Source organism: Salmo salar, chromosome ssa04 (assembly GCF_905237065.1).
Source record: "Salmo salar chromosome ssa04, Ssal_v3.1, whole genome shotgun sequence".
In the NCBI taxonomy this organism is placed as follows: domain Eukaryota; kingdom Metazoa; phylum Chordata; class Actinopteri; order Salmoniformes; family Salmonidae; genus Salmo; species Salmo salar.
The window spans coordinates 38994072-39008477 of NC_059445.1; the positions used below are offsets into that span (position 1 = coordinate 38994072).

General features: G+C 44.4%; 1 protein-coding gene across 2 annotated transcripts in view; it reads right to left on the reverse strand.

Moving 5' to 3' along the window:
- LOC106602984 (pecanex-like protein 1) overlaps positions 1-5335 on the reverse strand; it is a 29100-nt gene extending 23765 nt beyond the window's left edge. Inside the window, exons 1-7 of one of the 2 annotated variants that reach the window (XM_014196077.2) lie at positions 5087-5335; positions 3483-3954; positions 2718-2926; positions 2420-2525; positions 2205-2244; positions 1965-2060; positions 75-1811 (exon numbers count right to left, since the gene is read on the reverse strand). In XM_014196077.2, coding sequence (XP_014051552.1) covers positions 75-1811; positions 1965-2060; positions 2205-2244; positions 2420-2525; positions 2718-2926; positions 3483-3635 — 2341 coding nt within the window. In that variant the 5' untranslated portion in view covers positions 3636-3954; positions 5087-5335. Of the gene's footprint in view, positions 1-74; positions 1812-1964; positions 2061-2204; positions 2245-2419; positions 2526-2717; positions 2927-3482 lie in introns of both variants that reach the window. The other variant, XM_014196076.2, reaches the window with a different exon arrangement.
- Positions 5336-14406: the final 9071 nt, after the last annotated feature.

The following is a 14406-nucleotide window of genomic DNA, read 5'->3' on the forward strand; positions in this document are numbered from 1 at the left end:
CAGGGGCGATCTGATCCTAGATCAGCACACGTTATGAATAAAGGCCCAGAGTTAGAGAGAATAGTATGTCTCACCTCCCCCCACAGCTCCCTCCTCCACCAGTTCCCCGGCCCTCCAGCCCGTCTGGTTGCCAGCCCAGGAGCCTCCCAGAGAGTCCAGGCGATGGTGGTGAGTTCCAGAGAAGCCGTCTGTATGGCTGGTCCGGGCCTCCAGGTCTGACTTGGAGATGGTGAGGGGTCGTGGAGCGGGGGTGGAGGAGGTCAGCATGGTGGAGGGCAGGGCCACAGTGTTAGTGTGGCCCCCACCGGCCCCGTCCATACTGAGCACCCTGGCATGAGTCTTAGCACTAGCTGAGCTAGCTGACCTCTGAGCCCTATGGGAGTGGGATGGGCCAGCCGTCTCAGACAACTCTCCTTCCCTGGGGGTGGGCAGCTGGGTGGAGGAGGGGGGCGGGTTCGTAATGCCAGCGTTAGCAAGGTCAGGGGAGTAGCAGGAGGTAGAGGAGCTCGAGTCGTCATCATCATCGTCGTCAGAGCTGTAGCGTCTCTGGGAGCCCAGACTTGAGCCAGCGCTCATGTCACTGCCGTCGTCCTCGTCACTAGAGTCCTCAAACAGGCTCTCGCTGTAGGCCTTAGCCCCCAGCCGGCTGCGCACTGGGATGTAGTCTCTGTGCTGCCCGTGGTGCCGCCTGTAGGAGCCGCAGTCAAAGCTGCTGCTTCCCGCTCCACCTCGCTTACGAGGGGCTTTCCTGCGGCCAGGCCGGTGGCCCACACTACTGCCACCGGTCCGCAGCAGCTTCAAGTCTTTGGGGCGCACCACCTGCTGGGCCTGCAGAGAGGACTGCTCAGAGTGCAGGAATGGGGTGGAGGAGACAGGCAACGCAGGCTCAGAACACACTAGACCCAGGGCCAGCCCTGACGGCACCGAGCTGGCCTGCCTCGGAGGGGGGAGGGGGGGAACCCTCCTGTCCAGATCACAGGCCTCGGAGTGCCCACTACTGGAAGGAGATGAGTCCTGGAGGGAGGGGGGCTGTGCAATATCTGAGGGGACAGGTGGCAAATCTTCCCCTTCCACTAGTGTCCTATCAAGTTCCTGGCCCAGAGAGCGCTCTTTGGCGGGGGAGCGCAGCAGTTCGCTGTCCGACAGGTCGTCAGTATCACTTCCCCCCTGCAGCACTGGCTCCTCTGCTGGCTCTAGGGTACTGGTGCCCAGGGCTGGGGCAGAGGTCGGTGTCCCTGCGTCTATGTTCCGTGGCAGGCTTAGTGAAGGGCTCTCCAGCTGGGTGGAGTCAGTCTTCTCACTGCGGTAGCTGCTGACGGTGCTGAGGGTCTCGCGGTCCGTGGCCGCCCCGCCCCCGCTGAAGCAGCTGTCTGTGGAGCCAGCAGCCATGGCCACCCCACTGCGGCTGCCTGGGTGCTCTGTTCCTGGGGCGAAGGCCACGGGGTCAAGGCCCAGCCCCAACAGGTTCTCACTCAGCTCCTCACTCAGACTGCTCTTTATGAGAGGGCTGATGGGAGTGTCCCCCAGGCTCCCCGACTCAGCAGAGGGGCCCAGGGGGGAGTAGGCCCCCATCACGATCACATCCTCGTCAGGACTCTGCTGGGACAGCTGCTCCAGCATCCCCTCAATCTCTTCCAACTGGCCCTTCTCTCCTCCGTCTTCCTGACTGGAAGGGGAGGGGGGGATGGAGATGCACTCCCCAGGTTGTAAGCTACCAAATCCCCCTGACATCCCTGCTCCCACTCCCCTTAGACCAGGGAACTCTCCTCCTAGAGCAGCAGCCAAGCAGGACTGGACCATGTTGGCAACATCTGAAAGAAGTGAAAATCCAAACTAAGTACACACGACAAAGCAAAGACCAACATAGCTAACGTGTTTTGCGTTGGATTCAATAAACGTTATATCCCAATTTTGCACAGGGACAAAATATTCTAGGTCTGTTTCCAGTGTAATGCTAAGCTTACGGATCGGGTCCTGGGAGCTGTGGCGGAGGATCTCCCGGTGTGCTGACGTGACAATCAAGTTGTTGCTGCCTTGCTCTCGCATCAGATCCTTGATATCTGAGAAGAGAAGAAGCAGTCCCTAAATTACACCGTTGCCCATGTTGGATGAAAAAAAACAAAAAAAAACACAGCGACTCTTAGTCAGATCTACTTTACCAACCACAACACTGCGGTTAGAGTGGAGTTAGATTAATGCTATACCCTTGGAGCCTCCACTGTCATCAAGCTGAGGCAAAAACTCCTGAGGGGAAACAACAACAAAAACATTTGTTGGATTAAGAATGATTTTCATAGGAATATAGATCATTTGTACGGGATTAAACAACCCAATTCATTCACGTTGTGTGCAGTTTGTTGGGTGGAACTATGTTATAAGAGTATGTATGTGTGCGGTGGAAATGCAAGGCAGTCCTCACCGACACCTGGTTGAGTCCAAACAGAGAGTGCTGGGAGCTGCAGCGAACTGGAGGTGTTGAGTTGACCTTCCTGAACACAGTCATCTCCACACCAACATTGCTGTCCCTGAGAGGGGAACATAGCAACATGAGAAAGCATAACGCTAAAATCTGCCCCAATCATGTGAAATAACAGCCCTCAAAGCATCAACACAAATGAGCCTCTTCACTCGGATGTACATAGAATGACATTTTGTTTTGACATGATTTAACAACAAAAAAAAGGATTCCATTAGGATTTGAAAATCTCCGCCAGTACCCATGCTGATTCCCGTCGTGACCTCCGGACCCATCGTCCCCCTCTTCTAGCCGTGGGGCGTCGGTTATGAGTGAGGCCTGCCTCTTCTCCACTATCTCCCCCAGGTCGAACATGGCATGGAGGCGAAAGTTCACTGCCTTTATGGCTGTGAAGAAGGCTGCCACCACAGCACAGTACACACCTGCCACAACCAGGCTGGGGGGGAGAGACTGGACGGAAGGACAAGAGAGGGGAGGGGTGAAGAAAGATTGAGTCCAGAGCTGGGAATAAAAGTAGGCTAGCCCATGATGAGGGTAGTGAAACAACGCCTTGTTCTCAATACCAGTAAAATAACAAGTGGTTCACCTAGATAGGCAGGCACATGGACAAATTGGGCACCATATTACAGGCAAGGAAGGACCACTCTTCAAAGATGACGGACATGACAGCTTGAGAGGACATAGCATATCTGGTTTACAGGTAACACGCTTCACTAGAGCAAATATTAACATGTTTGACCACAAAAGCTTAAACATGAAAGTAACGAGAAGGAATGCTGTTTTGAACAGGGAGGGGAAAATGATACAGTCTGTTCCACTTTATTACCAACATCATCCTTTTCTCCTGCCCTATGATAAAAACCAGTTTGACCTGAATAGTGGCTGATACTGCACTAATAAATGTGTATGTAAAAAGTGCCTGACGAACATGACACCCAGTCGAAATGGATTTTTCCGCCCTTTTTATCTACAGAAATCATAAATTGTCCCCCCCATGAACACTCACCATGTAGATCAGGAAAGGGAAGGCCAGGAGAAAGATCCAGAGGTACAGGTGGAAGCAGTTGGAGAACGTGCTCTGATGGGGGTCCACATACCAGCCTCCTGTGAGCGAAGCCCACACCCCCTGCCGCAGTATCTGAAGAGCTTGGGAACCCATTGTCCCTCTCAGAGCAGCCAACCCAGGGTTCCAAGGTTTCCTCTAAGGCTGGAGCTCCAGACGGTCCAGTTGTAGCCACCCGTTCACGTATCTACAATGGCACTTCCATTGAGGATGAAAAGTTAATGAGTCAGTTGAAGACAGTCCTCTTCACTTTGTGGTGTATAGTCCTTTGTGTATCTCAAGGGAGGCTGTGCATGTTCTTGCTCCAGACTGGGCTGCTTTTCTGTGCAGTTCTTGCAAAAATGTAATCATTGCTTTTTCTGGAGAATTACTTTTTGGCACACTGGTGAAGACCCACTGACTAAACAACATTCATCTGGAATAAAAATCACAACTGCTTTGGTTGGTTTCTTCACACATTTCCAGCATTTTGAGTCACACTTCAATAAATTAAGAGTAGGTCCTGATAACATCCTTCAGAGAAAGACGCTGTGCACCGCTCTAATGTCACAGGCAATCATAATCATGCTCCTACTCAGAGATGGAGCCGTAACTAGGTTGGACTCATTTCTTTAGATATGTATTTGGAGTCCTCAACCTCATGAGACCGGAAGCTTTATGAATCCTGAGAAATGATCAGAATAACCATCTGCAATGATACTCCATAGATATATGTATACTACTACCCTAAAGTATCTGAATCAGCCAACGCAGAAAGCTAGCTAGCTACCCATTAGCCATTCGGTAGCTTAGTTCATAACCCAACTAACTACGAATTATATTTTTCATGACCCCTTGGTAGCTATAACGTTAGCGTCAAGGCCAACACTACTCCCACTAGCCTGTCACCTACTGACTGATAGACACAATATAACGTATTTTACTGCTATCTAAGTTAGCTGGCTAGGTAATGCTAGCTAGCAGCTGCCTACATGTTATTTTAGCTATCAACAATTTCCTCCAGACGTTATTTGCCAACCAATGCACTCCACCAACAAACATAGCAAGCTACCTAGCTGATTTGTCAACTGAAAACACTTAAACAGTTAGTTAGCAGCTCGCTATATGCCAACCACTGCTACTTAGCTAGGTAACCTTAGTTGTGCTGCCAAAACAAGACATCAACGTGTAATTTCGAGATAATACTTATAACCAAATGCATTATAATGTGTCGGACTAAACAGAATGGCTAACATAGAGATTTGGCAGCAATCACATCATGAACGCTCGATTAGCATGCTAGTTAGGCCACATCAAAATTAAACAGCCAACGCTAAATTAGCTATCAGAATTGAGACGGAGTGTTTGGCTAGATAGAAAACTTCGTAACCTCTCGTGCTAACTATATAGTATTAAATTGTTGATCGACGACTCCCTTAGGTAAATCAACGCAGCCCAGCTGTGCCTCTTCTCTTCCGTGTAAAGCAGTAACGTCGTTAGCTAGCTAAAGAATATCGTATTTTTCCTTACCACTGTGGGTTGTTAGCTAGTACATTTGGCTAGCTTACCACAGTTGGCTATCATTGTTTTCAGGTGACGGTGGTCTTTCTTCTTTGGAAAGACACAGCGGATATCTACTTTTTGTTTAAGAAAAACTGGCAGTTTGTACAGATTTGCGTCATTGCCCTTATCGTGTGTTCGCTAGCTGGCTAGCTAGCTTTAAAAAGCTCCTACTCGTTAGCTCGCTAGCTGCTACAATCATTCGCTCATTCACACGGGAAGCAAAAACCCACACAGGAAGAGAATGACATTCCACAGTGTCATTTTGGTCGTATTGCGTTAGTCATTCTTCTTCTAATATGTAGCTAGCTATAATTCCACAACAACTTTTACAATTGGTGAACCGAAAGCAAAAGCCTTAAAATGAAGAAAAAAAAAAGACAGCAAAGAAACTGTACCGCATGATAATCGAAGATTGTTTGCCAGATGCTGATACACGATCATGCCATTCTGCATCTTTATAAAAGCGCTTCCAAAAAGTTTCCACATATTTCTTTTTACAGTTTTTGTTAATATACAGTTTTTCCCTTGAATATTTGTATAGGTCTAGGCGTTCTGGAAATGTTATTGTGATATTCACAAAATAATAAAAGTCAGTCTTTCTAGCCCTAGGTCTGGGATTTCTGAGACTACTGTTCTTTGACCATAAGTTTAGCTTTGTTCGATTTCAGTGCAGCCTTAGATGTTATTGATCATAATTTGTTATTGAAAAAACAAACTTATAATGACTTTACATCACCTGCCATCACATGGTTGGAGAAGTACTTATCCAATAGAACCCAGAGAGTGTTCTTCAATGGAAGCTTCTCCAACATCAGATATGTACAGTGCGGTTTCCCTCAGGGCAGTTGCCTTGGGCCGTTACACTTCTCTATTTTTACAAATGATTTGCCATCTGTCTTACAAAAAGCTAAAATGACTATGTATGTCAATGATTGCACACTCTACACAACAGCACCTACAGCCAGTGACCTCACTGAGACTCTTGGTAAGGAGTTACAGTCAGTGTCAGAATGGGTAATTAACAATAAACTGGTCTGAAATACATCTAAAACCAAAAGCATTGAATTTGGTTCAAAGCATTCTCTTAGACCTAAACCTCAACTCGAGTTGTGCATAAAAGGTGTGACCATTGAACAAGTTGGGGAAGCTGAACTCCTAAAAGTAACACTGGATGGTCAGTTATCATGGTCAAGTCATATTGACAAAGTTGTTGTGAAGATGTGGAGAGGTATGTATGTTATAAAAATATGTTTTGCGCTTTTGACACAAAGATCAACTGTACTAGTTGATCAGGCTCTGATCTTGTCCCATCTTCATTACTGTCTGGTAATACGGTCAGGTGCAGCAAAGAAATACCTAGCAAAGCTGCAGCTGGCTCAAAACAGAGCAGCACACATTTCCCTTAACTGCACACACAGAACTGACATCAATAACATGCAAAAAGCAGCGCCTCTCCTCTTCTAAAGATCTGTTTTAACTGTACTGTATAAGAATATGAATATGTACAGTGCCTGCAGAAATAATTCATACCCCTTGACTTATTCCACAAAAAGTGTGTTACAGCCTGAATTCAAAATGTATTAAATATACACTGCTCAAAAAAATAAAGGGAACACTTAAACAACACATCCTAGATCTGAATGAAAGAAATAATCTTATTAAATACTTTTTTCTTTACATAGTTGAATGTGCTGACAACAAAATCACACAAAAATAATCAATGGAAATACAATTTATCAACCCATGGAGGTCTGGATTTGGAGTCACACTCAAAATTTAAGTGGAAAACCACACTACAGGCTGATCCAACGTTGATGTAATGTCCTTAAAACAAGTCAAAATGAGGCTCAGTAGTGTGTGTGGCCTCCACGTGCCTGTATGACCTCCCTACAACGCCTGGGCATGCTCCTGATGAGGTGGCGGGATGTCTCCTGAGGGATCTCCTCCCAGACCTGGACTAAAGCATCCGCCAACTCCTGGACAGTCTGTGGTGCAACGTGGCGTTGGTGGATGGAGCGAGACATGATGTCCCAGATGTGCTCAATTGGATTCAGGTCTGGGGAACGGGTGGGCCAGTCCATAGCATCAATGCCTTCCTCTTGCAGGAACTGCTGACACACTCCAGCCACATGAGGTCTAGCATTGCCTTGCATTAGGAGGAACCCAGGGCCAACCGCACCAGCATATGGTTTCACAAGGGGTCTGAGGATCTCATCTCGGTACCTAATGGCAGTCAGGCTACCTCTGGCGAGCACATGGAGGGCTGTGCGGCCCCCCAAAGAAATGCCACCCCACACTATGACTGACCCACCGCCAAACCGGTCATGCTGGAGGATGTTGCAGGCAGCAGAACGTTCTCCACGGCGTCTCCAGACTCTGTCACGTCTGTCACGTGCTCAGTGTGAACCTGCTTTCATCTGTGAAGAGCACAGGACGCCAGTGGCGAATTTGCCAATCTTGGTGTTCTCTGGCAAATGCCAAACGTCCTGCACGGTGTTGGGCTGTAAGCACAACCCCCACTTGTGGACGTCGGGCCCTCATACCACCCTCATGGAGTCTGTTTCTGACCGTTTGAGCAGACACATGCACATTTGTGGCCTGCTGGAGGTCATTTTGCAGGGCTCTGGCAGTGCTTCTCCTGCTCCTCCTTGCACAAAGGCGGAGGTAGCGGTCCTGCTGCTGGGTTGTTGCCCTCCTACGGCCTCCTCCACGTCTCCTGATGTACTGGCCTGTCTCCTGGTAGCGCCTCCATGCTCTGGACACTACGCTGACAGACACAGCAAACCTTCTTGCCACAGCTCGCATTGATGTGCCATCCTGGATGAGCTGCACTACCTGAGTCACTTGTGTGGGTTGTAGACTCCGTCTCATGCTACCACTAGAGTGAAAGCCCCGCCAGCATTCAAAAGTGACCAAAACATCAGCCAGGAAGCATAGGAACTGAGAAGTGGTCTGTGGTCCCCACCTGCAGAACCACTCCTTTATTGGGGGTGTCTTGCTAATTGCCTATAATTTCCACCTGTTGTCTATTCCATTTGCACAACAGCATGTGAAATTTATTGTCAATCAGTGTTGCTTCCTAAATGGACAGTTTGATTTCACAGAAGTGTGATTGACTTGGAGTTACATTGTGTTGTTTAAGTGTTCCCTTTATTTTTTTGAGCAGTATATATTTTTTTCATCCATCTACACACAATACCCCATAATGACAAAATGTTGTTGTTGTTTTATAAATTTGTGCAAATACAGAAATATTTCATTTCCATAATAAGCATTCACACCCCTGAGTCAATACTTTGTAAAAGCACCTTTGGCATTGACTAAAGCTGTGAGTCTAAATGGGTAAGTCTCTACGAGCTTTCCACACCTGTATTGGGAAACATTTCCCCATTATTCTTTTCACAATTCATTAAGCTCTGTCAAGTTGGTTGTTGATGATTTGCAAGCCTTGCCATAGATTTTCAAGCGGATTTAAGTCAAAACTGTAACTAGGCCACTCAGGAACATTCAATGTCATCTTGGTAAGCAACTCCAGTGAATTTGGCCTTGTGTTTTAGGTTATTGTATGTAGTTCTGTCTTTGAGCTGTTCTTGTCTATTGATGTTCTGTGTTATGTCATTCTGTATTATGTTTAATGTTTTGTGTGGATCCCCAGGAAGAGCAGCTACTGCTTTTGCAACAGCTAATGGGATCCTAATAAAATACCAAATACTTGTTGAAAGGTGAATTTGTCTCCCAGTTTCTGTTGGAAATCAGTGCCTGTGCTTAGCTCTACTCCAAAAAATAACTCCCTCGTTTTTGCCGATGACAAGCATACCCATAACATGATGCAGCCACCACCATGCTTGAAAACATGAAGAGTGAAACTCTGTGATGCGTTGTATTGGATTTGCCCCTAACATAGTGCTTTGTATTCAGGACAAAAAATGTATTTGCCACATTTTTAGCAGTTTTACTTTAGTGTCTCATTCCAAACAGGACGCATGTTTGGAATATTTTTATTTGCAATCTCCATAGACAAACATTGGCAGTAGAATGGCCTTACTGAAGAGCTCATAGGATGCCACCTTTCCAACAAGCCAGTTCGTTAAATTTCTGCCCTGCTAGAGCTGCCCAGGTTAACTGTAAGTGCTGTTATTGTGAAGTGGAAACGTCTAGGAGCAACAACGGCTGACAATGCCATTCTAGACGATTCTGGGCTTCCAACTTCGTGCCAACAGTTTGGGGAAGGCCCTTTCCTGATTCAGCATGACAATGCCCCTGTGCACAAAGCAAGGTTCCATAAAGAAATGGTTTGTCGAGATTGGTGTAGATGACTTCAGCCCCATCGAACACCTTTGGGATGAATTGAAACGCGGACTGCGAGCCAGGCCTAATCGCCCCAAATCAGTGCCCGACCTCACTAATGCTCTTGTGGCTGAATGGAAGCAAGTCCCCGCAGCAGGTTAGTATTGTGGAGTAACTACAATGTTGCTGATCCATCCTATCACAGCCATTAAACTCTGTAACTTTCTTAAAGTCACCATTGTCCTCATGGTGAAATCCCTGAGTGGTTACCTTCCTCTCCTACAACTGCGTTAGGATGGACGCCCGTATCTTTGTAGTGACTGGGTGTATTGATACACCATCCAAAGTGTAATTAATAATATCACCATGCTCAAAGGGATATTCAATGTCTACTTTTTTTACCCATCTACCAATAGGGGCCCTTCTTTGCGAGGCATTGGAAAACCTCCCTGGTCTTTGTGGTTGAATCTATTTTTTATTTATTTACTGCTCGCATGAGGGACCTTACAGATAATTGTATGTGTGGGTACAGAGATGAGGTAGTCATTCAAAAATCAATATTATTTCACACAGAGTCCACACAACTCATGATGCGCCTTGTTAAGTACATTTTTACTGCTGAACTTATTTAGGCTTGCCATAACAAAAGGGTTAAATACTTATTGACTCAAGACATTTCAGCTTTTCATTTTTAATTCATTTGTAAAATGTCTAAAAACATAATTCCACTTTGAAATTATGGGATATTGTGTGTAGGCCAGTGACACAAAATGTGGAATAAGTCAAGGGGTATGAATACTTTCCGAAGGCGCTGTACATGTATATACAGTATGAATAGTGTGTAAATAGTATTTTTGTTGTTTCTTGGTGTCGTTCCAATATATAACTCTTATTTTTTTATTTGTCATAACTTATGTTGTTCTTGACTATAACTGTTCTGTACTTTGTTTATGTATTTGTACGTTTTATGTGGACCCCAGGAAGAGTAGCTGTAGCATGTGCAGTAGCTAATGGGTATCCTAATAAACTAAACTTTGAAATAGGTCTACTAGGCTAAGAAGGTGGTATAACGAACCCTGTGCTTGAATATCATGTGCAATGTCGGTTGGTTTATGCCATTATTGACAGTAAAGTGATCTGGTTGTTCTCCGAAATGTAGTCTGTAGTGTCTGCACAATTGCAGCAGAAAAAAGAGGTATCAATGGTTATATTTGATCATAACTGATTAGGTGGAGATAGATGATGGCATAACTGGGGTTGTCTTTACTGAGAAGTCTCAATTCAAGGAGTAGACAAATGATTGGAGGAGACTGGCAAATGTGTGATCTAGTGAGAAACTAGTCAGAGACGATGAACCTATAAGAGACAATGAACCTATAGTTCTGGACTGTAGATGGCACTGTTCCCATTCCAATATGCCACTGGCTGTGATTCTCAAGCTTTATAAATACAGTATCCAGACAGGAAGCAGGCTCAACTGATCCTGGTGCACTAGCTGCAATGAGTATTATGTGCTGATTGATTTTGTTCATTAGAATTACATCCTGATAAGCAGGTGAAATGGATCCACTCCAAAACATAACAGTTCTGAAGCATTCAGACACTGCAGTAGTCAGCCCCACTTCCATCCCTATAGGCCTAACCCTTAGACCATTCAGTGGAAGACGATGAAACTCTGATGGTACATATATTCGTTTGTATAGAAAGATATCCTCCAAAGGTAAAATGGTCTTGTAACTAACCTGCTAGTCACCCAGAAGCTGACATTAGTTTATGAAATGGCTCAACACAACCTTACTTGACACTGGATGTTACATTGTCATGTGACAGTTCAGTTTAGCTAGATGGATAGACAAATTAGATTGCATACCTACCACTAAATGAATGCACATGCCATTTGAAGGTAACCCTGAAGATGCCAAGTCATGTTTATGCTGTCATTATGGTGGCTGTGTACAGGGGCGTTTCTAGTATTTGAAGACACTGGGGGCTTAGCCCAAAACCAGTAGGGGGGTCCGGGGGCATTTCCCCCTGGCAATTTGTATTATTATTTTACAGCATGAATTCGGTGTACTTTGAGATGATCATTGAGAGATTAGAACATTGAGAGATTAGATATTGTTCAGGTAACTTGCACCTTCCCACTTGCCACAGCAGACATTGCCAGTACTCAAATACAGTTGCTACTTTGGGTCTCTATACTCTGGAACACTCTCTACTCTCTTCTCTGGAACACATACAGTACATCTACAGTGTATTGCAAAAAAACACTGAACAACTTCAAACATAGACTCTGACCTGTCCAACGAGCCAAACTGATTAAAGAATCCCACAGTACCCAATCAAATTGTATTTATTTATAAAGACCTTTTTTCATCAGCCAAACACCCTCTCTCTCTCTCACACACACACACACACACACACACACACACACACACACACACACACACACACACACACACACACACACACACACACACACACACACACACACACACACACATTTTTGTGGGGACCAAACAATTGATTCCCATTCAAAATCCTATTTTCCCTAACCCTAACCGTTAACCTAACCTTAACCCTAACCATAATTGTAACCCCAACCCAAATTGTAACCCTAACCCTAACCTAACCCCTAAGTCTAAAATAGCCTTTTTCCTTGTGGGGAATGGCGAAATGTCCCCATTTGTTCCCCATAAGGATAGTAAAACCAAAACAACACACACACACACATATACGCACGCACGCCTGCACGCACGCACACACACACACACACACACACACACACACACACACACACACACACACACACACACACACACACACACACACACACACACACACACACACACACACACACACACACACACACACACACACACACACTGTGCAGTAATTTGAATCTATTAAGAAGCTTGAAGCGATACAGTCTGCGTGCTCACCCCTCCTCTGCATTCTGTCTCTCTCCATCATCTATTATTCTGTTGCTCTCTTTGTGTCTGCCTGGTGTATCTCGCTCCATCATATCCTACTCTTCTGTTGCTGTCTCTGTGTCTTGTCTGGAGTGTCTCTTTAGTTTTGCAATCCAAAACAGTCAAGGGGATACTGGGGTAGCTGAACTCGTTTTGGGCTAGTGTCTGAGTCATCTAAATTATCCTCTTCCCTACCATTTGCCCCTGGCTGCTGCTGTTCTAAATGTTCCATTGGCCTGCTGTTCTCATCTATCCTCCCCCTTGGCTCATCTAAAAGGTAGCAAGGTAGAAGTGCAACATGTTGTTAGTTTTAAAGGGTGATTGCACTTCCTGATCTGGCCTCGTTTTAGATTTGGTTGATTAAGAAATGCTAGGGTCAATGACTGAATTCAAATGTGAGTTGGTTTCAGGGTGTGGTTTGATGTGGGCGTTTCATGTGTGTGTTCACAGGTGAGAAGAGTCAGTGGTGAAAAAAGTACCCAGTTGTCATACTTGAGTAAAAGTAAAGATACCTTAATAGAAAAGGCCTCAAGTAAAAGTAACCCAGTAAAATACTACTTGAGTAAAAGTCTAAAAGTATTTGATTTTAAATATAAGTATCAAAAGTAATGTAATTGCTAAAATATACTTAAGTATCAAAAGTAAAAGTACAAATAATTTAAAATTCCTTTTATTAAGCAAAGCATACGGCACAATTTTCTTGTTTTTTAAATGTATGGATAGCCAGGGACACACTCCAACACTCAGACATCATTTACAAACAAAGCATTTGTGTTTAGTGAGTCAACCAGATCAGAGGCATTAGGGATGACCAGGGAAATTATCTTGATAAGTGTGTGAATTTGACCATTTTCTGTCCTGCTAAGCATTTAAAATGTTACCAGTACTTTTGGGTGTCAGGGAAAATGTATGGAGTAAAAAGTACATTATTTTCTTTAGGAATGTAGTGAAGTAAAAGTTGCCCAAAAAATGGAATAAATAGTAAAGCATAGATACCCCAAAAAACTACTTAAGTAGTACTTTAATGTATTTTTACTAAAGTACTTTATGCCACTGGGAAGATTTAGCCAAATTACTTCACCAATTAGCTTCAGTCGGCTGATGTGTGGGACCTGACTTTGACTTTGGATAGCCTATCTCCGGGCTAGTCAATAAATTACACAATGCAAATTAGACACTATTTTCGTGTTGGACACCTTTTAGTTTTCTCATTAAATGCATTCAATATTTGTATATGAATTTCTACAGTTTATCGTTGGTTTGAGGTTTTAAGCTATTGTAATTTTAATATATTGTCCCATGTACATTGTGTAATTTACCGATGGGCCCTAACTAGCCCCATAGGGATATCCAAAGTCAACCCATATTTACCACATGTATTACGATTGGGTTGCGTGCAGCTGCACTCCGAATTTATGATTACTCGTGTGCTGCCAGCTGTGGGCATGTGGGCAGGTTGAAACAAACCCAACCTTCATTTACATTGTGATGCAGTTATGACCACAAGTCTCACAAAATTGAGTTTCGTACAAGACTAACTTTATAATCAAAATGATTCTATTTACACTTTGTAGTCAATTTTGACAGTAGAATAAATGTTTCTGACTCATATTGATGCCACGTAGTCTCTTTTCTAAATGAGAAGTTGGTTTTTAGGGGCAGTTACTCTTGTAAGTTACTGTAAGCTGACATGACCAGGGAACTCAACTGTAAAGAAAAATTCAAGTGTCCACATAACAGCGCAACACCACTCCAAACATGACAGATAAGAAGCTACAGAACATAGCCCCTAGGTTATATGAATATAAAGTGACATGAGCCAAAAAAAGACCTGTAGAATGGAAGAAGTTACAAGACCTCTATGATTCATTTAATTTAATCAGTTCTACCAGCTAATGTGAGCTTTTTAGATTACATAACATTTGTGAACACATAGCTTAAGGGACTATGTATTTTCAATGTTTTGTTCACCTTCAAGCTGGCCATCTTTTTCCCTCTCTTTCTGGCTGCCCTCCCCCTTCTAAGTTCAAGTTTGTTTATTTGTCATATACACATGATATACACAA